Source organism: Crinia signifera, chromosome 11, assembly GCF_055691185.1.
Source record: "Crinia signifera chromosome 11, ASM5569118v1, whole genome shotgun sequence".
In the NCBI taxonomy this organism is placed as follows: Eukaryota; Metazoa; Chordata; class Amphibia; order Anura; family Myobatrachidae; genus Crinia; species Crinia signifera.
The window spans coordinates 72660945-72688584 of NC_139227.1; the positions used below are offsets into that span (position 1 = coordinate 72660945).

The 27640-nt window shown below is 46.0% G+C and overlaps 1 protein-coding gene across 1 annotated transcript; it reads left to right on the plus strand.

The window, feature by feature from the left end:
- Positions 1–446: 446 nt before the first annotated feature.
- LOC146045719 (uncharacterized) lies at positions 447–9774 on the plus strand. The gene is made up of 4 exons (XM_083164750.1): positions 447–581; positions 1486–2177; positions 4953–5261; positions 8254–9774. Exons 2-4 carry the CDS (start codon positions 1490–1492, stop codon positions 8517–8519), a joined length of 1263 nt encoding a protein of 420 aa, XP_083020876.1. The 5' UTR covers positions 447–581; positions 1486–1489; the 3' UTR covers positions 8520–9774.
- Positions 9775–27640: the final 17866 nt, after the last annotated feature.

Consider the following 27640-nt stretch of genomic DNA (forward strand, 5'->3'; position numbering starts at 1 on the left):
TTATGATTCCAGAATTATTTTATTAACATATTAGGGAGTAAAATATTCTCTGTAAAGCGCTGCAGAATATGTGCGCGCTATATAAACAACTGGTAATAAATAAATACTTTTTAAAACCTTTTAGTGAATCTCCAACTTAAAGTCCATATTTGTGTGTGATACATCTATCTATCTATCTATCTATCTATCTATCTATCTATCTATCTATCTATCTATCTATCTATCTATCTATCTATCTCTAGTAAGCCTCATTGTGTATTCCTCTCCTCTTTGTGTATAATGATGTGTGAGGTACGCTATTATCATGCAATCAGCAGAATGTGTAAGGTAGTAATTAGCTAGGACTGGTTTGTTCATTTGTATGATGTGGGCGATTTGTCATTGGCTGATGGTGATGTCATCCTGTGAGGAGGGGCGGGGGCTCGTCATTCAGTGTCACCCTTTGCACATACACACACACACTAGGCAGCCACACACACAAAGGACATGCACAAGCCCTGACAGTCAGGAACCAGTCATGCACAGATGAGGCCAAGTATACAGAAAACCTCGCTCACTGAGGAGGGGAACAGCTGACAGAGGTATACTAGCGTCAGGGCTTATAGATGATTTAATTATTGGTAAATCAGGAAAAATGCTGATAACAGCAAATATGTATGTGTTGCAATTGTGTATATCCAGTTATAGATAATGTATGTGTGCATGTGTTTAATGTTTTGACTCAGTGCAAATCACAAATGTCTGTTAATATTGGCTTTATATTCTCCATCAGTACCAATTTACTGGTAGATAACTGCAGAGTACCAATTTACTGGTAGATAACTGCAGATTGTAAGAAGTGCATTGCTGGCCATCTGATCCTGTACTGCCTTAAACATTCTCTATCTTCAAGTCCGGTATTAATTGATAGTTAAGAATGCATATTTATTAAGTAATTAATTGAACTTATGCATGCCATATATTATGTTTATTTATCTATATCTGTGGTGTGTATGGCCTCTGTAATGTGTTCTGCAAGACGGCAATGTTTTAGAAACCCTGCAGTATGTGAAGGTGATCTTTGCGTATTCGATGGAGCTCACGTTTGAGGCAGCACTGCAGAACCTGTAATGAAAAGGAGCGAAAAGGACATAGAGAAGTGTAATAAATGCAAAAGTATTATGTTTAGATCCACACTTAACATGACAGAAGGTTAAGCTGTTGCGACTGTACAATCTAGACCACGAGTCAGCAGTTTCTGTCTGTCTCCTGTTAATGCTGTGACTTGGATCACAAATGAACACTAGAATTGCAGTGTTTTTCACTGCATATGGTCCATAAGAGCCAGATGCTGTAACTTCAGCCATATTTCGACAGTCTGGCTTAGATGTCCCAAGCACTGATTCAAGGCAATGTATTTTTGTAATTAAACATAAATCATGAAGAAATGTTTATAATATAATCTCTTTAATAATATCTATATATATTGTGTGTTTTTTTTTATAGCATCATGCCTCCTGTGCCTCTAGAAGATCGTTCGGCACCCCTGCCCAGACCCCGTTCCCTTCCTCTGCGGTCTGTGCCACATCCAAGGATGGCACCTGAGGTCAGAGGTCTACAACCTGGACACAGAGCACCATCTCATGCTGACCTCACTTTGCCTGGGCCACTTCCACAAACTCAACCCCCCCGCTGGCCACGGGAACCTTGTTCTCGTCGGAGGGGTTCTCCCCCATCAACTTCCCCACGCTCCCCATCATGTTTCCGTTGGGCTCTTCACCCATTAAAATGCGGCTGCAGGGGATGTTGGCGTCTACTTCGCCCTCCAAGAAAGTCTGTGGGCTCCTCTTGCAGCTGTGACCCCATTGTGACTTTTGACCCACAATTCATGGGGAGTTCAAGGGTGAGCTATGATGAGGACGATGATTACAGTGTCCGGGCCATTTGGCCGGATGAGCTGGCACGGAAAATTATGTCTCGGACAAGAGGAGGAATGCTTGGTGGAACACCACTGTTACTGGACTGCAGAGGATTAGAGGGGTTTGGGGTAGATAATCCAGGACCTCCTCATTCTCCTCCTCCACCCTTAACACCACCACCCCCCATGTCTCCAGTTGGAGGGTCTAACAGAAGACTTCAAAGTTTGTACCTTCTCCTGGAACCCTTAAGTGAAAAAGAGAATTCTTCAGGAGCAAGGGGTGAGTGAAAGATATTTTGGGGGAAAAAGCTGAAATGTGAAGGAAGCTTAAATGCAATGCTTCTTGGTGAATGGTGTTCACAACAGGTTGTAACCTGTGTAAAATAATGTATTTTACTGAATTATTCTATAGTAAAATCTATATATTGAATTCTGAATAACTATGCTTTTCCTCTGGAGGAAACTTTTAGCAGGTATGGTTTAGCTGGAGTCGTGACAAATGGTTCCAACCCATAAGGCCCACATACATAGGTCCGATTTTGATGGGTCGGGCTGATATATCAGATGAAATTGGTCCAAATCGGAGATGATTGACATCAGGTCCGATCCCGTGCACAGATGCTCAGAGCCTGTAGATCATACTACACATATGATATATTGGAATTAGATCATCTGTGGAACATCATGGGTGCTCTCTAGCAGCCGTGATGTATCGCATCCGATTCCCGTTGACCTCCCCTGGCAGCTCCCCAGGAGTAAAATATGGCGCATCAAGTGCCAAATCAGAGCCCTCCCGGGGAGCTGCTGGGGGAGTTCAAGGGAAAACAGGTCTGACTTGTGGCTCAAACAAGTTGGACATGTGCATGGGAACCTTTACTGTAGATCAGCAAGAGATGGAATAAGAGAACAATAACATGGATTACAGAGGACAGAGATACAGTAGAAGTGAGAAAGTATTCTGCAGGGATGCACACTAAGGGAGTGATTCAGTACTGCTCGCTATGCAGCGTTTGGTTTCTGCTTAGCAAGCAACTTAGCGCCGCCTGCTGCCTAGCCGAACCCCCCCACCCCCCCAAATCCCCTCGGTACCATGCAAGGGGATGTACATGAAGACATGCCCTCACATGCGGCTAAAGGGGAGAGAAATCATACGATGGTCAACGACCATCAAATGATTACTCTCCCCATCGGAAATAAGTCAGTCTGAACTGACTTTTATTTTCCACGGTGTCCGCTGAAGGCGTCTGCTTTCCCAGGGGACTGCCCAGCGTTTTTATGGGTGTTCCCCAGCCCTCCCTCCCAGCAGCGAAAGGCCCGGCAAGTGTGTAACTCGCCAAAGCCGTTTGCTCCAAAGGTCTGCACATGCGAAATACGCACATGCACAGACCCCCCCACCATCAGAACGGGGCCGAATTCGGCCCTGTCCGATCCTTATTGAATCAGACCCTAAGTAAGCGTAGTGGTCAGCATTACTGCCTTACAGATATAACGTCATGGGTTTACTTCCCACCAAGGGCTTAACTGTGTAGAGTTTGCATGTTCTGCCCATGTTTGTGTGATTTTACTCCAGGTACTCTGGTTTCCTCCCACCATCCAAAAACGTATTGGTAGAGTTCTGACACAATAGAACCCTAGCGCAGTGGTTCCCAAACTGTGTGCCGTGGCTCCCTGGGGTGCCTCGGGACACTTACAGGGGTGCCGTGGGTTGGTGGCCTAGGACCAATTCAAATAATTTATTATCAATTATTTATGGACAAATCCAGTGCTGGTGGCTGCCAATCATAAAACATGTGTACAATCAGAATCAAATCCTGCCCTTTACCACATAACTGACCCTAATAAGCACATATAAACACAATCTACTTAATTGTATATATTTTTTGGGGGGCCTAGGGGTGCCGTGGAAAGATTCTGATACTCTAGGGTGCCGTGAGTCAAAAAAGATTGGGAACCCCTGCCCTAGCGTATATGTGCATGTGCATAAGGCAGGGTACATAGATTGCAAGGTGCAGAATATGTGTGTGCTATATATGAGCTCACAGGTGACTCTTGTTTTTCAAGTTTACAATATAGACTTCAAAAATGCATGTCTATGATGACTCAGATCAGGTGACATACAGAATAAGTATGAAGATGTTGTTAATCACAGTAATTAGCAAGTCATGATGTAAATAGGACCTACAGTACATGTATACATGTGACACACGAGTACAATCATGTTTCATCATATGATCTGTCTGTTGGGTGATGCAGACTAGAGTATGAATTAATTTGTAATAGGACTATTATTATTTATTAGCAGTTTCTTATATAGCGCACACGTATTCCGCAGCGCTTTAGAGGGAATATTTGAACATTCACATCAGTCCCTGCCTCAGTGGAGCTTACAATCTATATTCCCTACCACATGTACACACACACACACACACACACACACACTCTAGGGTTAATTTTTGTTAGGAGCCAAATAACCTACCAGTATATTTTTGGAATGTGGGAGTAATCCAAAGTACCTGGAGAAAACCCACACAATTACAGGGAGAATATACAAACTTTGCACAGTTAGAGCAGGGATGCCAACCCTCCCGGAATTACCGGGAGTCTCACGAAAAGGGTGGGCAACCCTCCTGGAATCAGGGGGACCCCCACTGAGCCCCCCGATCGCGGCAGTTAAATGCCGCAATCCGCGGGTCTCAGAGGAGGGGGCGGAGCTAAAATGACACACTTGTGTCATTTTAGCCCCGCCCCCTCCATGGAGATCAGTGATTTAGACTATTTCCCGTAATGGGGGCTGGGCTTAATGACGTCACAGTCAAGCCCCGCCCCCCGAACGGGTAATGAAAGTCACCTCTCCATTTAGGACAAAGAGCTTGATGACTGCATTCTTAAAAAATCAGAGGCAGGTGGATTTATATGCACAGAAGAAGTACTCTCAAACAAAATAACCTAATATCTTTAATAACAATATTTTTACTATCCTGTTTATGAAAGGTATACTATATTTTAGGATGTCTGCATCCTTATTAATATTAACACTGAGTCCTTTTTTTGGCAGTTCTAGCTGAGCCACTCGCTGATGACTGTGTTTCGGCAGCAGAAGTGTCCCCTGCTTCCCCGTTGTCTCCTGACCTTGAGAAAGCTGAATTGAGTCCCATCTTGCCTTTCCTCTTTCTGGGCAATGAAAAGGATGCCCAAGACCTAGGCCGAATGGTCAACCTCAACATCGGACATGTTTTGAACGTTACCACTCATCTGCCCTTGTACCATGCTGAATCTGGGGCCTTGCGTTATAAAAGATTACCAGCCACTGACAACAGCAAGCAGGACCTCCGCCAGTACTTTGAGGAAGCCTTTGAATTCATTGGTAAGTCGAATTCTCATAAAATAAAATGACTTTCAGGCAAATATTTTCTTATTGGTCTTATGTCAATAGCAGAAACCATTACATTAAACCAATTAGAGCAGCACTGGGCAACACCGGCCCTCCAGATGTTGATGAACTACACATCCCAGCATGCCTTGCATCAGTTTCAGCATGGCCACATAGCAAAACTAATGCAAAGCATCCTGGGATGTGTAGTTCATTAACATCTGGAGGGCTGGTGTTGCCCAGCCCTGAATTAGAGTGTCCTCGACATGGACTTAAGGAACACAGATCAATTATAAGCAGTGGCGTAACTACAGCACCGCAGCCCCCGCGGTCGCGGGGAGGCGCTGGGTAAGTGCGGGCGCCGGGGGGGCTGCGGTGCTATTATAATTCCCCATCCCCCGCAGCTTTACCTATGTTCGCTGCGGTGGTCCCGGTCCCTGGCTTCATTCTGATGTTATTTCGACAGGCTATCATAAAATGTCCGCCCCCATATAGCAAACTGTTCTATGAAACTGTCTGCTGTATGGGGGTGGCCATTTTGTGATGGTCCGTGTTTAGCATCAGAATGAAGCCAGGAGGGGAGCCGGGACCAGCGCAGCGAATACAGGTAAATATGCGGGGGATGGGGGGGGGGCATGGGCGGCCGGGGTGGTGGAGGGGGGGGCGTGCTTTATTATCGGCGGGGGGGCGCCCAAATTATAGTTACGCCGCTGATTATAAGGAACAATCCACTGCCATACAAACATCCAAATACTACACCAGTAACATTCACAAAGGTATACAGTATGTTGTTTCATTAGATCCTCAGATACTGTATTCGATATTGTTCATGTCCGTAGCTGAGTGCAATCTCACGGAACTCTCCTTTATAGGCTACAGATGTGTTCTAAGCAGATAAGAAAACTTTCTACACAAATTTTGGGCCAGATGTATCAAACTTCAAAAAGTGATAAAATGGAGTGATAAACAACCAGCCCTAACTGTCATGTTACAGACTGGGTTTGTAAAATGACAGATTGGAGCTGATTGGCTGGGTCTTTATCACTTTTTTGAAGCTTGATACATTTGACCCTAAGGCCTTAAATACTGTATGTTCGAGGCGGTATAAATCATTAGGTCTCCACCAGTTAGTTCCACATGCATTGGGCCGGCACCATTAGATTGACATGCAGAAAGGTCAACATGGGTCTAGTTCGACATGGGTGTAGGTCGACATGTCATTAGGTCGACATGGGCAAGGTCGACAGTCGTAAGGTTGACATGGGTTTTTTTTACTTTTTTTTGCCCTGAATGTCGACACAGTCCACATGGACACTGAAATGTAGCACCGCGTCCCATCGCATGGCTCGCTGCGCTTGCCATGCTTTGGGAGCGATGCCTCGCTACGCTCGCCACTCTATTTTATTTACCCACCACGCTCCCACCCCTAGACTGCTCGATCAGAAGATATTGTTAACAATGCCATGCTGCAAAGTGTAGCATGGCATGATACCACACTGTGGTTCCACTGCATCCTGCAGTGTGTACAAGCGGAATAAAAAGTTTGCCTATCACACAGGAACACGTTGTTCTGATACCAGTGTAAATGGCCTAACAGTTACATTATCTCTCCTGAGAGCAAAGAAAAACTAAATTTTTCCAGTAGAAAAGCCTAACAAATATTATCTGCGGTACTTGTTTCCTAGCACGGCCACACCGATTTACATCGGGGTGGTCGTGTCGGAAAAATCGGGTCAATCGCATCGCATGTGATTTGGTCGCATGCGATGCGATCGACGCGACCGACCGATTTTGGACCCGATTTTTTTTTTTTTTTTTAAATGTAAATCGGGTCCCTGGGACCCGATTTTACATTGCATTCAATGTAAAATATTCCCAACCCCCCCAAATTTAACGGCGTACACCGCACCCCACGATAGACGCCAACCCGAAGCGTGGCGAGTGCAGCGAGCCCGCGAGGGGCGGCGGTGCACGTCCTCCGACCTTTTCATTCCCCTACTATCCACGTCGGCGTGGAGTTGAGAATAGAATAGTGTGGCGAGCGCAGCGAGCCACCGAGCCCGAAGCGTGGCGAGCGCAGCGAGCCCCGCGAGGGGACGCGTATACCTGTGAAGTTATACGCGTCCAATCGCCACGCTTCGGGCTCGGTGGCTCGCTGCGCTCGCCACACTATTCTATTCTCACCTCCACGCCGACGTGGATAGTAGGGGAATGAAAAGGTCGGAGGACGCGCACCGCCGCCCCTCGCGGGCTCGCTGCGCTCGCCACGCTTCGGGTTGGCGTCAATAGTGGGGTGGCGTTTACAATGGGGGGGCATGACGGGGCCATATACAATGAGAAATGGCCCATATTGGCCCATTTCCCATTGATTACTATGTTAAGATGGACTTAATCAAGTCCATCTTATCTTGTGCCATTATAATGGCACAAGACCGACACGACCGACGCGATTTCAATGTTAAAAATATTTTAACATTGAAGCCTATGGAGAAATCGGGTCCATCGCGTCGGTCGCGTCGTGTGCCATGTTAAGGCACACGACGCGACCGACGCGATGGACCCGATGGACGCAATTTCTCCATAGGCTTCAATGTTAAAATATTTTTAACATTGAAGCCTATGGAGAATCGGGTCCATCGCGTCGGTCGCGTCGTGTGCCTTATTAAAGGCACACGACCGACGCGATGGACCCGATTTTCCATTTGACGGTAAAATGGACCTGATTTTAAAGAAAATCGGGTCCATCGGGGGCATCGTGTGCCTTAAAGTTAAGGCACACGACCAAGAAGATTGTGGCCGTGCTAGGAAACAAGTACCTTATCTGCTGTTAAACAAACCAAAAAAAAGAGATTGCACCATCAATGTAGGATAATTTGACTTGATGCTTTCAGCCCTGGTGTTTGTATGCTAAGGAATCATGAAAGATGACCCTTTGTACAAAGATTGTAATTTTTATTGAAACAAGACTTTTTATTTATTGTTGCAGAAGAGGCTCAACAAGAAGGTAAAGGAGTACTTATCCACTGCCAGGCCGGGGTCTCTCGATCTGCCACCGTCGTCATTGCATATCTGATGAAGCACACTCTGATGACTGTGGGAGACGCCTACAAGTTTGTGAAGGGGAAACGTCCAATTATATCTCCCAACCTAAATTTTATGGGGCAACTACTGGAGTTTGAGTCTGACTTAAATGCAGGAGTCACCCCAAGGATCCTGGTCCCCAGATTAAGGGGTGTTGAGACTGATGTATGAGAATGAAGACAGCGAGTGAGTAGTGAGGATGGAGGTATGCCATTGAAAGAGTGGGGAAATGAGCAGAATGAAGGGACTGTGAGAAACGATTAATTGACTGGAAAAAAAAAACAACAACCAAAAATAGCTCATTGACAGCCTGGAAGAAATGCAGAGTCAGGAACCACCAGGCGTCCACAGAAAATGCAGCTTCAGGACCCAATGGAATTGCTGCTCACTCAGAGTAAAGACCTACAGCTGCAGGCTGAAACCTCGAAGGACATCCAGCCTGGCGTATCCCCGTTCTTAAAGCCTCAGTATTATATGATGGGAAAACTTTAGGATTATTTTCTAATGGGATTTTGATCAGGTTTAAATATGATTATTTTAGTATTTGTGTGTGGAACTAACGCACATGTAGCAATTTTACAATTGAAAGGAAGCAAAGCCTGGTTATGTGGAAGTAGGATTGTATTTACTTCCAGATGATGCATTTTACTGGAGTTCTGTACAAAAGTAATCAGTTAGATTGCTGCAGATGCATCATAGTAAAGTGGTATACTGCAGAATATGCATTTGCCAAACTCCAATTGGAGATAACTTGTAGAGTCCTCAACTCCCCTTTTACATTAGCCCTGGTTCTCGTTATGTATGTCCAATGTCCCAGCCTAACCATTACTGTGAAATTGCTCCTAGTTTTTCAGTTGTTTTCTCTCTGTGATCTTGCACCGCTCAAGATGATCCCTATATTCTCCATCCTACCCTAAAATTAAGACTAACAATTTCCAAACCAGCATCGGGCAAGTTGTAGCTGACATCCAATGGTGGTACATAATCACACTTAGGGGGAGAGTCTCTAAACTAAAAATGCGGTAAAAAACCCTGTTATCAGGGTTTTTACCGCATTTTGGGGATGCTCTAAACATCCCCCGCCGGGTTACCGCGACGGGGGGCATCGCCAGAAAAATCTGGCGATGCCCCATAGAAGCCTATGGGCTTCTACCGCGACCCACCGCCGCCCCGCACCGATCCCCCCCTCACCTGTCTTTGGGCAGTACAGAGCTGTGTTGCCCGGACCTGTGACCTCCTCCTCCCTGGACTATGATCCTTTTCCAGGAGCAGGGAGGAGGAGAGCCCGACACAGCAGCAGCAGTGCCGGGTAAGGGAGGGAGGGGGGAGCCGCCGGGACCCGATGGGACCCGCTGACTCACCGCAAAGGACAGCTCTTATAGCAAGAGCTGTCCTTTGCCATGCTCTAACATATGCGATAATAATGGGATGCAGTTAAGATCCCGGCGGTCGGGATCCCGGCGTTCAGAATCCCGACGCCGGAATCCCGACCGCCGAAATGCCGACACTTTCTCCCTCCTGGGGTGTCCACGACATCCCTGGAGGGAGAATAAAATAGCGTGCCGAGCGTAGCGAGGCACCGGGCCCGCTGCGTGGCGAGCACAGCGAGCCCGCAAGGGGGGGCGATCCACGTCCCCCCCTTGTCGGCATTTCGGCTGTCGGGATTCCGGCGTCGGGATTCTGAACGCCGGGATCCCGACCGCCGGGATTACATATCGGATCTGATAATAATGTATGCGATGGGTGGTAAAGGGGGCAGGGCTGGGCTGTGGATGTTAGAACATCCCGTCCTTAGGCCCTTATTCCGATCTGATCGCAATACAAATTTGTTCTCAAAATGGACAAAACCATGTGCACTGCAGGTGGGGCAGATGTAACATGTATAGAGAGAGTTATATTTGGGTGAGTTATTTTGTTTTTGTGCAAGGTAAATACTGGCTGCATCATTTTTACACTGCAATTTAGATTTCAGTTTAAACAATCTTTATCCAAATTTAAATCTCTCTGCACATGTTACATCTGCCCCACCTGCAGTGCATATGGTTTTGCCCATTTTGAGAACAAATTTGTACTGCGATCAGATCTGAATAAGGGCCTTTATGCGGTGCTGCTGATGCAGGCACCTTTGTGTGGATGTACTGTACTGAACACAGTATGATCATGCATACTGCCAAGTCAAATAAAATGCCCTAAGAGCGGGAATTAATATTGGCTAACTATTGCATTGTACTTGGCCATCAGACCAACCTTTGCTATGTTACAGACCACTCATATGGCCAAACTAATCGCTTGTCTTTATACAGTCAACAAAATATAATTCAATGTGTTGGAGAACTGTTTTCATAGACGCAAGCTAGAACACTATACTTGTGGCTGTATCTCCCAATACTAATATAATGTCATTAGCCACAAGGGGTTTGGTATGACTTCTCGACATTCAAAATACTGACATGGTCAAAATGCCGACATGGTCAAAATGCTGACATGTAAAATAGTTTTTTGGTGTCTATGTCAACAGAGGTCAACATGGACACCATATAAGCTTCATCTCATATGGCTCGCCATGCTTTGTACAGGGTGCCTTGCTGTGCTCGGCACACTATTGTATTCTAACTCTATGCCCACTTGGATCGTGAATAAGTTGGTTTCAAAGAAAAAATCATGAAAAACGCATGTCGACATTTAAGTTTCGGCATTGTGACCATGTCGGAATAAAAAATGTCAGAATTTTAAATGTTTCGGTTTTTTGACTGTTTGCCAATGGTTGTTGATATTTTGACTGCCGTTAAATTGACTGCATCCCACCAAAAGACGCCACATGAGTACCTTGTGTAAATACTTTCTAGATGTGGACCTGTTACATACAGACACGCAGAGCAGGCAGAGGCACAAATATAACCACTGTGTGATGTGCACAGTGCTAAGATGTTAGTGATTTATAATCATAATTTAAAGCATACATGTTTCTTTACTTTGCAAAACCAACTTGGTGCTGTTTTAAATTTCATTGCTAAATCCGAAGATCTGGACATCCTGGAAATCTGGCAATTTATTACAATTGGGCCAATCTCATGACATCACAATGACGTCACTGTGTATGGAGCAGTTCCATAAGTGGTATTTGTTAGCATGTAATAAGAATACGTGACAGTTTATGGAGGATAAGCAGGATGTTTTTTTTTTATTAATTTAGACCAAAATTGTCATTTAAATTTAACAGTTTTCAATAATTATTAGATTGCAAATGCGTACATTGGGACAGACAAACATAGATCTAATTAACCAAGTAAAAGGGAGAGAGGTTTAGGATGAAAAAGAAATCACATGATTATGCAACATTAATCTGCTGGATGACAGAGGTAATCCCTTTCAGATGGAGGACCGGCCTGCATTACAGAGAGTGATTAAAAAGGAAAAAAATGGACAACACAGCCTACCAAGGATTTCCTTTTATTTTCAAGTACAAAGTGGACAATATTTTTGAAATGAAAACTTTTGCAACAGAATAATCATGTGCAATAAGGATCTGACAAACTAGTTTTTATAAGACAATTGTGAAAATTGAGGTATATACTTACGTAGCACCCCTTTCCCCTTTTTCCGAAAACCAGGGGTTTTCATGCCAATGCCTGTCCATCCCCGTTATCTGTGTCTTAAATCTTCCATGCGGGAGACTGAATTACCTCGGGCATTAAATCCCCTTATTACACTGTGAAACTGGGCATCCTCCCAAATGGAGGGGTAGCAACAAGGTGCCCACAATCCCTTTATCCCTTTCATTGCTCCCTACATTTTAACATGGGAACACCTGTTTGTTTATTTATTAAATTAAGCTATTTATTGAAATAAAACCTTTTTATACAGAATTGTGCCGCCTTTGTAAACTCTCTAGAACATCTGCAGGGAACAATTTTAAAGCTTTATGCCAGACATGTCCAACGTTGGCCCTCCAGATGTTTTGAAACTACACATCCCAGCATGCTTTGCAATAGTTTTAGCATACTCTAATAGCAAAACTGTGGCAAAGCATGCTGGGATGTGTAGTTTCACAACATCTGGAGGGCCAACGTTGGACATGCCTGCTTTATGCACTACAACCAGTGGCAGCTCCTACTCAGTGCTTCTGCTGCACTGACCGGCCCTGCAGCATCCTCCAACTGGTGGCTGCTGGAGCTTCATCATGAATGGTGCACATGCGCACTAGCCACAGTCTCGTGAAACAGCAAAAAAAAAAGCCCTAACGGCGGTGTGCATGTGCATTTACTTCTCAAGGTCACCCGCTCAGGCACTGCCCGCCATTAGACTGCGCTTGCGCAGTCTAATCCCGAAATCCTGGTGTTGGAAACTCCAATCCTGGGATTTGCCACCCTAGTGTACACTGAATATCATTAACGACCCCCACCCTTATCCTGCATGTACTGATGAGGGAGGCCCTTGTTAACGACAGCCATGGCCCTCACAATTGCTCCTTTGCCTGCCAGCATCAGCAAATGTGTATTCACTTGCTGATGGCAGCACCCCGCCAGGTCCCAGCTGCCAATATTGGAGTCGGCGGAGAACAGGTACTGTGTATGGGCTTTACGGGTGGCACCAGGCAGAGGCACTCATGGCAAGGGGTCAGAGGCATGCTTGGTGAGGCAAGGGCCATAGTTATATAGGATTAAGGGGAAATTATAGTGGCACATGTGGAGGTAGGAAGCACTCATGGGGAGGGGGGTCAGAGGCATGATTGGTGAGGCATGATGCAGTGGCATACATGGGAAGGGGAGATGATATGTGCAGATGGGGTGCTAGCAGGCAGAAGAACTCATTAGGGGGGGGGGGAGTCAGAGGCAAGTGGCAGCGGTATATATGTGGAAGGGAGATGATAGATGCATAAGGAAGGCAGCAGGCAGAGGCCCTCATGCAGAGATGTGGTCACAAGCATGCTTGGAGAGGCAAGGGTAGAGGTATATATGATTAGTGGATATAATAGGTGCACATTTGTAGATAGGAGGCCCTCATGGCAAGATGGGGTCACAGGCATGCTTGGGGTAAGGGGTAGAGGTACATATGAGAAGGGGAGATGATAGGTGCATATGGCGCTGTAAAGGCACTCGTAGCTAGGGGGTGCAGAGGCACGCTTGATGAGTCATTGGCAGGAGTACATATGGGGAGAGGAGATGATAGGTGCATATATGGGCGAAGGCAGATGCACGCATGGGAAGGGGAGATGATATGTGCATATATGTAGGGCGAAGACAGATGCACGCATGGGGAGGGGTTCAGAGACACACTTGGGGAGGCAGGGGCAGAGGTAATCATGGAAAAGACTTGCTTCTATTACATATGATTAATGGAAGCAGTTCAAGGAGGAGCATTAAGGAGAGATTGGAGCAGGGACACATATGACGGATTAGCTATGGTGATTACCTGAAGTCTGAAACCTATGAGAGCACAGCTACTGCAGTACCACGCATGCCCATATTGTGTGCAGTGTAGATGACTACCATTCGTCTCCTACTAAAATCATTGGAGAGTGATACACTGGAGAGAGATAAAGTACAAGCCAATCTGCTTCTAACAGTCATTTTTACTGGTTGCATGTGAATATCACAGTTAATAGTGATTCATTGGTACTTTATCTCTTCTCCAAGCTTATAAATCTCCCCCAAAGAGCAAAGACGCAGTGGGGGGCAAACTTGTATTATTCAATAATACAATCAAGAAATTACCTAAACACTTCTGCCATTTATTTTTCTTTTTCAGAAATAGCGGCAGTGGGTCTCATTAACAGATGTAAGGAAGTCAGGGAGCAGAGAACTCTTTGGAGGTGCCATGAATCTTCACGTGTGCAACTGCACTAAAGGCCGCCCGCTACACACTAATGATATTGGTCACAATATCGATCAGAAAGGGCTTGCTGAACGATATTGTGACCAACATCATCTAGAGCAGGGGTCCTCAAACTATTTTGCTCTGGGACCCCATAAGACAATAAAAATAATAACAGGACCCCAGCAAGTTACTGCAGAAGGTCATCACATGTGTGGTCAGCAGACAGCACATACATGGCATTATTGTGGAGGCACAAACTGATGGGAGAAGTCTGAAGTAACAGACAATTCAACAGATTGTTCAGACTCCTTAAATCACTGACTGAATTTAGAAAAGTCATCAGCCTGATGGTCAGCAACATGGAGTCGAGACCCCATGCTGAGAAGGTGGGGACCCACTTTGGGGTCAGGACCCACAGTTTGAGAACCACTGATCAGGAGTGTATGCTGTGCATTGTTAACAATGTGCACTCCGGTACATCATTAATGACTCCCTCCCTCGTCTAAACATGCTAATGACGGCCATGCTGCAGCTTCAGCATGAACGACGTTTCCCTTGCTGTCGGCCCCCTCACGTGCGGCATCAACAAGTGTGCTTGCACTTGCCGATGCCGAGTCCCTGCCGCCACCAATATCATTGGCGGGGATCATTTAAGTATGTAGGGGCTTTAGGATGTATGTATGACCTGATGTATGTTTGTATGTAAAGCAAAAAGTAAGAAACTGGGCGAAACAATGTTGCACTGCAGGTGCGGAAGATGTAACGTGCAGAGAGCTGTAGATTTGGGTCTAGTGTTTGCAAAATTTCAGACCGCAAATGCCGTGTCGCTCCGGGGATGGGACTCGTGTCCTAATCCCGGGTGCGACCCAGCATTTGCGGTCTGAAAACGGTGTTACAAAAAGGAATTAAGCCCCTCATTTTCTACACAGGTGCATGGAGTATGATGCAAGGATACACTTCCATAGGCTCAGGGAAAGGGGTTCAATAGAGTGGGAAAATCCCTGGCCAAGTATGACTTAAGTGCCCAGTGTAAATATCTTTGTGGAGTGTAGGGCCCTACACACGGAGCGATATTCAGCCACTTTCTAACCGATTTTACATCATTTTACTAAACCGCTCAGAAAGTGGCCGAATATTGCTGTGTGTGTAACCCACACAGCGATATAAATGCGCGGCCCGTGGGTCCCCGATGAATAACAGCCCTGCTTGTAAATTCAAAGTAATTGCTCAGAACACCTTGTACATCTCTGCTATGTGGTGGCTTCTGAGCGATCAATGAAGGGGCCAGTCCAGCCGGTCACACAGCCACCTGTCTGGAGTCTCTGCAGCTTGTATGCAGCGGGTTCTGGCAGCGCAGGGTCCGGTCGGGTAGCGCTGGCGGGCAGAGGGTCCCTGCAGCTCATGTGAGATCAGCGGCGGGGTCCCTGCGGTGGATGGGAACTACTAGATCCCATCCTCTGCAGAGACCCCGACGCTGACTTCACATATGCTGCAGGGACCCCCTGCCTACTAGCGCTACACGGACCCTGGGGGAGGGGGGAGAGGACACATTATCTTCCCTTGTACGAGCTATGGAGCCGTGATGAGCGCAGATGAGGGCGTCCGTCTACTGTGGCCTGGGGCTGGGATGAGCCATTGAGGGCTGCGGTGCCTGGCGCACATCTCTGGGGGCTCAGCGCTAGCAGCCACCATGGCTCAGGAGAAGATGGAGCTGCATGTGGAGGTCACGGGGGATGGGAGCCTGAGGAGCTCCAACAGCGCCCCCCATATTAACAGGCTGAGGTGAGAGAGGGGGCTGCTGGAGGTTCACTGTCGCTGGGGTGCAGAGTGGGAGTGGATTCCTGGGGGAGGGTGCTGCGCTCATGTGTGGGGGCAGAGGTATAACATATACATCTGCTGTAACTACTGCCAGGCACCCTACATCCTGCTGTGTGCAATACTATCTCTGCTGCTGACAGGAGGATGGATGGGGGAACTTGCTTATTCCTCAGCCTCAGTGTGCGTGTGTGTGTGTGTGTGTGTGGGTGGGAATGCCTCCATGAGGGCTGGGGGAAAGGATGCCTCAGTGGGGGGGCCTACAGACCTTAATACTGTTACACGTCCGGGATCCACAGCACCTGGATGGACGGCGGATGCAGCACAGAGGGAGGCGGCGGGGGACGTTGCCGGGCAATGTCCCAAGCCTCGCTCTAAGGACGGGCGTCGGGGCGTTGCCAGGCCACGTCCCCGAACTTCCGCCCGGCGGCCGGGAATGCGCGCTGTTAATGGTGATTAAAATATAACCAGAGTGACGATAAGTGAAAAGCGTTGGTTACGTAATAAGTCCGCAACCAACGTACCCTTTATACCTAGCTACGTGCGAACAAAGCGTAGCGCAGCGTAGCGTACCTTTTATTGTATTATGTATACCAAGAACCAATACCTTATTCAGAGATTCCTTCGCAGTACTTTGTCTCTAATCTGCGAATATACCTTATCGGACTGTGTCCGCAATATACCTTATCGCTATTATGCGAATAAACAGACACGACCACTGAATAGGAATAAGGAGATTAGAACTCCGTAAAAGGTTTGTATTTAAGTCCCTAATGGACAAAAGGGGGTTACAGAAATAAGAATAAACAGGTATAACAGGTGATACAATATACTAACAATGAATACTAAACAGACTCTGCTAAGGGGAGAGAAAACAGATACAAGACACAATCAGCCAATCAATACAATAAGGATAAATACCGTTAATGCAACCGTTTACCCGTCTCATCAAATATGCGAAGCGCAGTCCGGTCAGAGCTCACTATCGTTCAGGAATGAACTATAGTCCGGTAGGAAGGTCCAGGGAAAGTAGATGTGCCGAAGAGAGTTTGGCTGCTCTGGGTCGCCTATCTTATAGGGTCAGAAAGGGGAGGTCAAAGGCCATTCTCATTGGTCAGAGATCATATGTCCGGTCCACTGTGATTGGAGGTTAGACGCTGTACCTGGTCTGACCAGGTGCAGGGGAGTGAACTTTAAGAGTCCTTTGTTCTGTGGTTTCGGCGTCAGCAGTGATAAGAACTGGTTTCATCTAGTTTCCTTTGTTAACTACTTTCAACAGAAACTGTCTCTGAGTTATGGATTATGTCCATAACTATCGGGCAGTGTACATTGTGATATATTCGCAATGACCGGAATACTTCGCATAATGAGCTGAACGGAACGGTACTAAACACGATACAGATAGATGTATGCAGGGCTAACTAAGCTATGTGTGGCGTTCTAAACCTTTAACTATATTTTACTTAGGGTCAGTATGTATTTATGAATTTATGTGTGATAGTATGGCTACTCTTCTGGTCCACTTTGCCACGCATACTCGGGTATGGAAACTTTATTTGCGCAACTCTGCGAACCAAAATGGCGGCCATACTATCCTAAAATGGCGTGTGTGTAACTCGACTTCCATAGTCCACCCTTTAACAGTAATTATAAAACTGTTACAATACAAAAACATTTCACACGACAATACAGAAATTCATAATCCTAACAGAGAAATTGGGATACATGAATTAAACATATAAGGGGAGTAAACCATCTGCTCTCGGCCGATCCAGGATCATGGATAAACGATGGGCCGCATTTATCGAACAACCTACTCAGGGTCACGAAGGATAATGTACAATTTTGGGATAAAAATAAAAACAGGGGTGGTTACAACATATACACGTTCACAAATATGGTTTCCTTAAAGGGAGGTGGTTTCGATTTTAGGGTCATATACCAAACCCTGGTCTTCCTCTGTATCTCTCGTTCTTACACTCATGATTTCGGTACGTTTTGTCTTTCCCCGGGTCACCACCTTTATACATTTGAACAATAGCACAAAGACTATGATGGCACCACCGATACAGAGAAGGAGTTTTCCTATGCTAGCTATGATCCCTTGCGCCCATTCTCCTAAACCAGAGAACCAGTGCATTGGATTCAACCAGGAGGTCCATTCACTAACTTTGTTACCTATTTCTGCCAGGCTGATATTATGTTCCCTTCTAAATTCCCATTTAAGCTGAAGAATCTCATCCATCCGGTGATCGATGATTTCTTCTGGGTCTTCAGTATTGTTGGTGATGTATGTACAACATTTCACCCCAAACTGTGTAGAAAGGGTGACACAATATCCTCCTGTCATAGCTGTCAGATAGTTCAACACCATCCGATGTTGGACCAGCTCTCTTTTGTATGCTTGCAACTCTTTCCCCGTGTATCTAAAGGTGTCATCATAAATCTCAGTGATGTTATCTACCAAGCTGGCTAATGCTTGTATATATTTAAAATTTATGACTCCTCTGGCGGTATGGGTGATGTCTAAAGCAATGAGGAGTTGGATACCGAACGACTCGTGTATCATTTCGGAAGCTAGGGGTACTTTCCTGATGGTTAAATCCCTTTTATGGATTTGGTCATAATGGGTATGAGTGTAAGGAGGAGAAATACCTCTGTGTATGTTCATCATCTCATCATGTGTGAGGGTCATCACTTCCGGTAACACTCTGCCTAGATAACAAATACCAACGTAGTTCATGGAGAGCCATTTGTACGCCCTCCTACCACAAATATAATAAACATCGTCAGGGAGAAAATAGGGGACAGAGTATTTCATGATCTTGTCACACATTATCCATAAGAACATCCCCGTCCCCTGTTCCCTGACTTGTTCCTCACAGATTTCTGGCTGTAGGGTTACATTACAGTAGCCGGCTGATACTCTGCCGGCCATCATTTTACTTCTCTTCACCGTGTAGACATATTTATAGTGTCTCCCACTGGTTCGGATTTTTAACAACAATTCTTTATCAATAGGCTCTCCATCTGGACGCTGGGAGTAAGTTATTGTCTGGTTATGCCATGTCACTTCCCAAGTACTAATCGCTCTGGAACTTGAGAAGTTCATACATACCAGGGATTTATCCACTTGGTATGGGTGTAATCTAAGACTAGGGGACCTGGTATACAGGTATCTCTTATCCAATGGCCTCCCCTTATTTAATACGCTTATCTCTGAAATATTAAGCGGGTATGGGACTAGGCCTACACTACTCCTTTTATGTAGCACTTGTGAACACACCCAGCATTCTGTTTGGTTTAAAACCTTACCCACTAGTGAGTGGTAATCACTCAAGGGATGTCGGCCGGTAGTTGCCTTACTTGTCGACTGACATCGCTGGATGCATTCTTCTTCCATTTTAGGTTGACAATATCTACAGACACAGTACTCACCAGACAATAACTCATCACATAGCCCTTGAACTACGTTTCCCTCATACCTTTTACCTTCTCCTGTCATGGGCAAAGTGTCAAGCTGGTTTAGGGATTCTACCTCACCCATATCTGGGTCCATTATTACACTGTCAGAACTCCGCTCCGATCGCTCTAGGATGTGGCAGCCACCGAGTATCTTTGGGTGAATAAAAGAACACAGAAAGAAAACAAAGACATATATGCATAGCTGTGAACCTTTTGCTTGGAGTCCTTCCATCATCTCTACCAGGGGACTTTTATTTTGCTCTGCTCTTAGACCTTTGTTCGCTCAGGTTGCTCGACCTTGGCTGCTTCTCAGTGTTCCCGAAACAATGCTTCTAGCGACACTTCTTCTCTCTCGCTCTCTGCACACTGGGACTCTGGGTTACTGGCTTTCTTGCAGTGGGACGAATGTATCCAAGTCTCTCTCTCTGCGACTTTAATTGATGTAGTGCTGGTCAACAAAACTTGGTACGGTCCTTCCCAACGGTCTATCAAACAACCTGAGCGTAAAAAATTTCGGATCATAACAAAGTCTCCTGGTTTAAGATTATGACAATTCTCTGTAGGCATATCAGGGTTCAGTAGTTTCAGCTGCTTTTGTTGCTCCCTTAGCTGTTTGTTTAGCTTTAGGAGATACTGTACAGTTAGCTCATTGTTACATTTGAGATCATCCTGTGGGTCTATCATGATGTGTGGCTGCCGACCAAACAATATCTCGAAGGGGGACAAGTTGAGCGGAGTCCTGGGAGTGGTCCTAATGCTATACAGCACAATAGGCAATGCCTCTGGCCATAACAACCCTGTTTCAGCCATAACTTTACCCAATTTGTTCTTAATAGTACCATTCATTCTCTCAACTTTGGCGCTCGCCTGGGGACGATATGGAGTATGAAGTTTACTATTAATCCCCAGGAGTTTACACATGATTTGGAAGACCTCTCCTGTGAAATGAGTGCCTCTGTCACTCTCAATGACCTTTGGGATACCATACCTACAGACAAACTCCTGACATATTTTCTTTGCTGTAAAGGTAGCAGTGTTGGAGGCAGCGGGGAAAGCCTCCACCCAGCTAGAAAACATGTCAACACAAACTAATACATATTTCAAATTCCTACAGGGTGGTAACTGTATGAAGTCGATTTGTATTACCTGGAAAGGGCCTTCTGTAGGAGGGATGTGGGATGGCTCTGTTGGGATGGCTTTTCCAACGTTCTTCCTCAAACAGGTGAGGCATGACATTGCCACTCTACCTGCTTGAGAAGCAAACCCTGGTGCACACCAGTAGGCCTTTACCAGCTTGCACATACCTTCCTTCCCAAGATGTGTCAGCCCATGGGCCGCCTCGGCTAGACTAGGAAGGTATGCCCTGGGGGCCACTGGTTTCCCGTGTCCATCTCTCCAAAGTCCGGTAGACTCTTGGCCACATCCCTTCGACTTCCATACTGCTCTTTCCTGTGGGGAACACAAATTCTGCATGTCTATCAGTTTGGATGTGGATACTATGTTCAGTGTACAAAGATTGGTAGGATGGGTGAAAATATTTACAGGGCATGCGGCCCTTTTCGCTGCCTCATCAGCGCGGCTGTTACCAAGTGACACCGGGTCCTTCTCTGATGTGTGAGCTTTGCACTTGATAACAGCCACTCTGTCTGGAAGCTGAATAGCTCCCAGAAGTCTCCTAATATATGTCGCATGCGCCACTGGTGTGCCAGCCGCCGTCATGAAATTTCGGAGGCGCCATAGGGCTCCAAAATCATGGACTACTCCGAAAGCATATCTGGAGTCGGTATATATGTTGACTGATTTTCCTTGGGCCAGTTCACATGCTCTGGTCAGTGCCACCAGTTCCGCTACTTGTGCTGAGTGAGGTGGTCCCAAGGGTTCAGCTTCCACAATACCTTCTCCATCTACTACTGCGTAACCTGTGCACAGCTCTCCCGTGTCCGTCTGTCTATGACAGCTACCATCTGTGAATAAGGTTATGTCTACCTCACTTAATGGGCTGTCGCTTATGTCAGGACGTGCTGTGAAGGTCTGATTCAGGTAGGACATGCAATCATGTTTGTCCTCACTCTCACTAAACTCTGCTTTACCATATTCAGCAACATTCCCATCACCCTCCACCCTTTGTGCCTTGGAAGGCACATGAGGAAGGAATGTGGCTGGGTTTAGTGTGTTGCATCTTTTGATGGTAATATTTACTGGGGCCATCAGCGCCAGTTCCCACTTAGTGAACCGTGCTGAGGACACATGACGTGTTTGGGCAGAATTTAGGAGGGCAGAGACAGCATGGGGAGCATGAACAGTTAAATCGTGTCCCAACACTACGTCCTCACTCTTACTTACTAGTTGTGCTATTGCAGCCACACTTCGTAAGCAAGTTGGGAGTGAGCGTGCTACTGTGTCCAGCTGGCCACTGTAGTACGCTATTGGTCGGTTGGCATCACCATGTTTTTGTACAAGCACTCCTGCCACACACCCACCTGATTCAGTTCCGTACAGTTCGAAGGGTTTCCCATAATCTGGCATTCCCAGTGCTGGGGCCTTTGTTAGGCTCACCTTTAGTTCCTCGAAAGCCAGTTCAGATTCCTCAGTATGAGAGACCCGATCTGGCTTAGTTGAGGAAACCATCTCTTGTAGTGGTAATGCCAGAATAGAGAAACCTGGGATCCAATTGCGACAGTATCCACACATGCCTAGGAACGTACGGATCTGATGCTGGGTCTGTGGCAGTACCATATTCTGAATCGCTTGGATTCTGTCGTCGGTGAGGTGTCTCAGCCCTTGGGTAAGGCAGTGGCCCAGATACTTAACCCTGGTCTGGCATAATTGCAGCTTATCCTTTGATACTTTATGTCCTGTCTCTGAGAGATGCATCAGCAGCTGTCTAGTGTCATCCACTGATGACTCCAGTGACTCAGAACACAACAATAAGTCATCAACATATTGTATCAGTATCGAACCACTCATGGGTTGAAAGGATTGTAAACAATCATGCAAGGCCTGGGAGAAGATGCTGGGGCTGTCTATGAATCCTTGGGGGAGTCGTGTCCAGGTATACTGTACTCCTCTGTAAGTAAAGGCGAACAGATACTGGCTGTCAGGATGCAAAGGGACGGAGAAGAATGCTGAACACAAATCAATGACTGTGAAATGAGTACAATGAGGTGGGATTTGCATTAGGATGACAGCTGGGTTTGGCACTACGGGGAATTGGCTCTCAACTACCTTGTTTACCCCTCTTAAATCCTGCACTAGTCTGTAGCCCCTCCCCCCGCTCTTTTTCACAGGAAAGATGGGACTATTGGCCGTGCTGGAAGTTCTAACTAGGATTTCCTGTTGGAGCAATCGTTGGATCACTGGAAATACTCCTAGCTCAACTTCAGGTTTTAAAGGGTACTGCGGTATTTTTGGGGCTATCCTGCCTTCTTTTAAGCGGATTTCTACTGGAGCTACATTTGCCATTAGCCCAGCATCCTGTCCATCTTTAGTCCAAAGGGAACCCGGTATTTGTGCTGTAATTTCAGCTACCCTAGATGGATTTGATTCTACAACAGTAGAACACAACATTAGCCTCTGAGGACTGTCCAGCATATCTTGCACTTCTTGTGTAAGATTTTTAGGAGTGTCCAGGAATACCCCATCGGGGGTGCAATAGATGACACATCCCATTTTGCATAGTAAATCTCTACCCAGAAGGTTAGTCGGGGCCGCTGCAGCCAACAGGAAAGAATGTTTGGTATGCAAAGGCCCGATTGTAACCTCTGCTGGTTTCGTCAGTGGGTAATGTTGTATTTTTCCTGTTACCCCAATTGCCGCTACTGATTGGTTAGTGAAACCCAAGTGAAGAGGAGTGTTGAGAACAGATCTGGCCGCCCCTGTATCAACCAAAAAGGTTTGCCTTACTCCAGCTATATCAACCTTCACCTGAGGTTCTTCTCCAAGGTGTTGAGTTAATCTAACTGGCTGTAGGATACAGGTATGACCTGTTTCCTATTGTCTGACCTGCGTTGCCCTTAGCACAGTGTCAGCCATCAGATGGGGAGGAGGCATGTTGCGTGACCTGTCTGTCTCCTCCCATTGTCTAGGGGCTGGGTATCTCCGTGTCTCACCTCTGTGAGATTCCCATTCTCGCTTATGTGTTTGGTAACTCCTGGGGTTTCCTGCCCTACAATGAGCTGAGTAATGACCTTCCCTATTGCAGTTGTAACAGATAATTGGTTTTCTACCTGTGTCCCTGGTGTTTCGTGGTTGTTGGTATGCAGCTTTGTTTGGGGCATTAGTAAGGGCTTGGATGCTAACCATCATCAGTTTGTCAGTTTGCAGTTCCCTGTGCTTCTTAATGTTGCGGTCGTGGTCCACAGCAGATTCCCGTAGGGCATCCACTGTCATTCCACGCCAATTTGGAAAAGAAGTTTGGACTCTGGCTCTCAGGTTTTCCCTGAGCCCTTCCACCAGCACAGAGACAATCATCTCCCTCAGGTGGGGGTCGTCCTTAGGCTCGGAGACACCAGTGTACTTTGATACCTCCAGTAAGGCCTTTGTAAAATAATCAGCAGCAGTTTCGCCATCTTTCTGTTTGATGGTGAAAATCTTGCTATATTCTACTGCCGCAGGAAAATATACTCCCAACTGTAAGTTAATCAGGCGTATATTCTCCTGGTTGATCTCATCATTTATCTCCTTGTCCACTTTCAATCCACTATCCTGAATGAATTTCGGGATGTCAATGTGAGTGGGGAGACAGGCCCTCAACATGATTCTCCAATCCTTGTTGGTGGGCTCATCAGAGTTTCCCAGATCCCTTACAAATTTCCGGCACACTGCCAGATCTTTCCTTGGGTCAGGGAAATCTGTAATGATGGACCGCAGCTCTAACCGTGTCCATGGGTTTAGCATGGTCATCTTTCTGGTAGGTATCACACCCTCTCTGTCTGCCTTACCATAGGGAACCTCCAGTGTGCGTACAGGGTATGTTTGTACCACATTCGCATTACTGGGACCTGCTTGGGAGTCAATTGTGTCTGTGCTGTGTGGTGCATCATTACCTGAGTCCAATACTATGCTGTTGGCATCAGCCGTCTCCTCCTCCTGTGCTGGGGCCTCAACAGCGGGTTGAGCTTTTCCCTCAATCATATTAATTGCATGAGAGACGGCCAGTGCCAACAGCTGCTCGTTTTCCTCTCGGGCTTCCTTGTAAGGGGATAAGACAGGGTACAGGTTAGCAACGGATACATTGTTACTTATACTTTTCTTATGAGTCATTATCCCCTTCGGCACATATGGGGGTGGGGGAGCTGTTTCTATTGTGGCGGCGGTTGCATTTATATTGTGGCTGATTGCGTCAGGTATTGCCAAACCTCTGTTTCCCCATTGTTCCTGTCCTTCCTTCTGCCACAATTTAAGAATATTTATATGCTTCACTCTCTCCTTACGACTGGAGAGTAGGCATATTTCATCTTTTACTGTCGATAAGATTTCCGGATCGAAGCTACCAACACTGGGAAATTCTAACTTGCTGCCTTGTGTCATTTTTCTCCATTTATTTTGGTAAACAACTGCGAGTTCACCGTGCTTCTTGCACATAATAAAAGCAGCCGATCCTTTTGGCCGGCTTGCTTCCTCCCTAACATGCACGTTATCACAGCGTGACCCGTTATTACCCATAGTTACAGGAATAAACGTTCACAGCTTAATAGATATCGGTGGGTTATTACTTATCTGAGAGCTCCCCAAACACTCACTTCTACAGCTTCCTAGAACATCCCACAGTCAAGCAGGTGCGAAGGATACGAGGTATGATACTCAATCACCAAGTCTTTCAACTAGCAGCGAACTTCTAGCCAACTTGCTTGATGCGGCACAATTTTTCCAGGGTATAACAAACTTGTTTTCCTATACCCCCAAAAATTGGATTTTCTAAAGTAGCTAATCGGAAACACGTGCGTTCCGATGTATCTTCTTGTACCCTCCTAGCGGAATCAATTCCTCTGAAGGGGCAGTTCCTATGGGCACGTCGTCACGTGAACCCGGGTCCTAACTGGACTGTCCTACACTGGACTACACTGCGCTGAGTCGTGCCGTCACACACCCGTTCGCCTCAGTTATTTTTCACACTGGGCGCTGGTTACACCTTGGTCTTATGCATATATTTGAAATATTTCTGTACAGAAAATCTTCCCAAGTTGGTAGCTTTTCACTGGATACTTATGCAGGTATAAATCCCTTATAACACTCTATAGGAATCTATTAAAATAATGCTTGAGTTGCTTGTTAAAAAAAAATGAACGAAAAGAAAAAAACTTATTTTCTTTTATTAATCACCGCCTCATTCGCAGTATATTGCTATACTGTTTAAATAAAGCTAGTGGTTAAATACTGTTCACCTTTGCGTTCCTATGTGTGCTGCATGTGCAGTACCAATGAACAGCCACGTGTGTACATGCACTGTTCACAGGCCGCCGATGAATCGGCCACCCACGTGTTCTATAGTGTATTTGCAAGGTTGCACTCGGGTTTCGCTATACGCAGTAATTGCGCTTAAATGTGGAATAAATCCCTTAACTCCGTCCGAAAGTTACGTATCAAGATGCGAAATAAATCCCGCACTTAATCCGTAAATCACGTACAAAGATGCGAAAATTTCCCGATATGGGCACGTGCGCGCGCACCTTGCTTAATACACAATAGACGCTTTACGTTACTGCAAAAGGCCCAGGACTTGTCGCCACGTGGCGGAGTCCCTGTTTTTGCGGTAACTAACAATAAACAATTATAGTTTTGCACAGAGGGGATCCTCTGTGTACTATAATAAACACAGATTCCACGTGTGCGAACCTTATCGCGCGTGGTACATATACTATAATAAACAAGCAGCCCAAGACACTATACCCCGTTAAACTACTTGTGGCAGGCAGAAGTACAGTTTACTAAACACTTAGGTATGATATGCTTTTAAAACACGTGGCTTTCACTTATTGTACTCCGGGTTCAGCGCTAGCACTTCCCGAACCCCGCACCGCCGCGGACTCGGCCTATCCAGCAATGGAAACAAATAAATACTTCCACCCTTTTGCTGGTATAGGTCGAGTCGCACGCCTGGTACTGAGTTCTGGACTGTGGAGCGGACGGACGAGCCCTCAATTGTTAATGGTGATTAAAATATAACCAGAGTGACGATAAGTGAAAAGCGTTGGTTACGTAATAAGTCCGCAACCAACGTACCCTTTATACCTAGCTACGTGCGAACAAAGCGTAGCGCAGCGTAGCGTACCTTTTATTGTATTATGTATACCAAGAACCAATACCTTATTCAGAGATTCCTTCGCAGTACTTTGTCTCTAATCTGCGAATATACCTTATCGGACTGTGTCCGCAATATACCTTATCGCTATTATGCGAATAAACAGACACGACCACTGAATAGGAATAAGGAGATTAGAACTCCGTAAAAGGTTTGTATTTAAGTCCCTAATGGACAAAAGGGGGTTACAGAAATAAGAATAAACAGGTATAACAGGTGATACAATATACTAACAATGAATACTAAACAGACTCTGCTAAGGGGAGAGAAAACAGATACAAGACACAATCAGCCAATCAATACAATAAGGATAAATACCGTTAATGCAACCGTTTACCCGTCTCATCAAATATGCGAAGCGCAGTCCGGTCAGAGCTCACTATCGTTCAGGAATGAACTATAGTCCGGTAGGAAGGTCCAGGGAAAGTAGATGTGCCGAAGAGAGTTTGGCTGCTCTGGGTCGCCTATCTTATAGGGTCAGAAAGGGGAGGTCAAAGGCCATTCTCATTGGTCAGAGATCATATGTCCGGTCCACTGTGATTGGAGGTTAGACGCTGTACCTGGTCTGACCAGGTGCAGGGGAGTGAACTTTAAGAGTCCTTTGTTCTGTGGTTTCGGCGTCAGCAGTGATAAGAACTGGTTTCATCTAGTTTCCTTTGTTAACTACTTTCAACAGAAACTGTCTCTGAGTTATGGATTATGTCCATAACTATCGGGCAGTGTACATTGTGATATATTCGCAATGACCGGAATACTTCGCATAATGAGCTGAACGGAACGGTACTAAACACGATACAGATAGATGTATGCAGGGCTAACTAAGCTATGTGTGGCGTTCTAAACCTTTAACTATATTTTACTTAGGGTCAGTATGTATTTATGAATTTATGTGTGA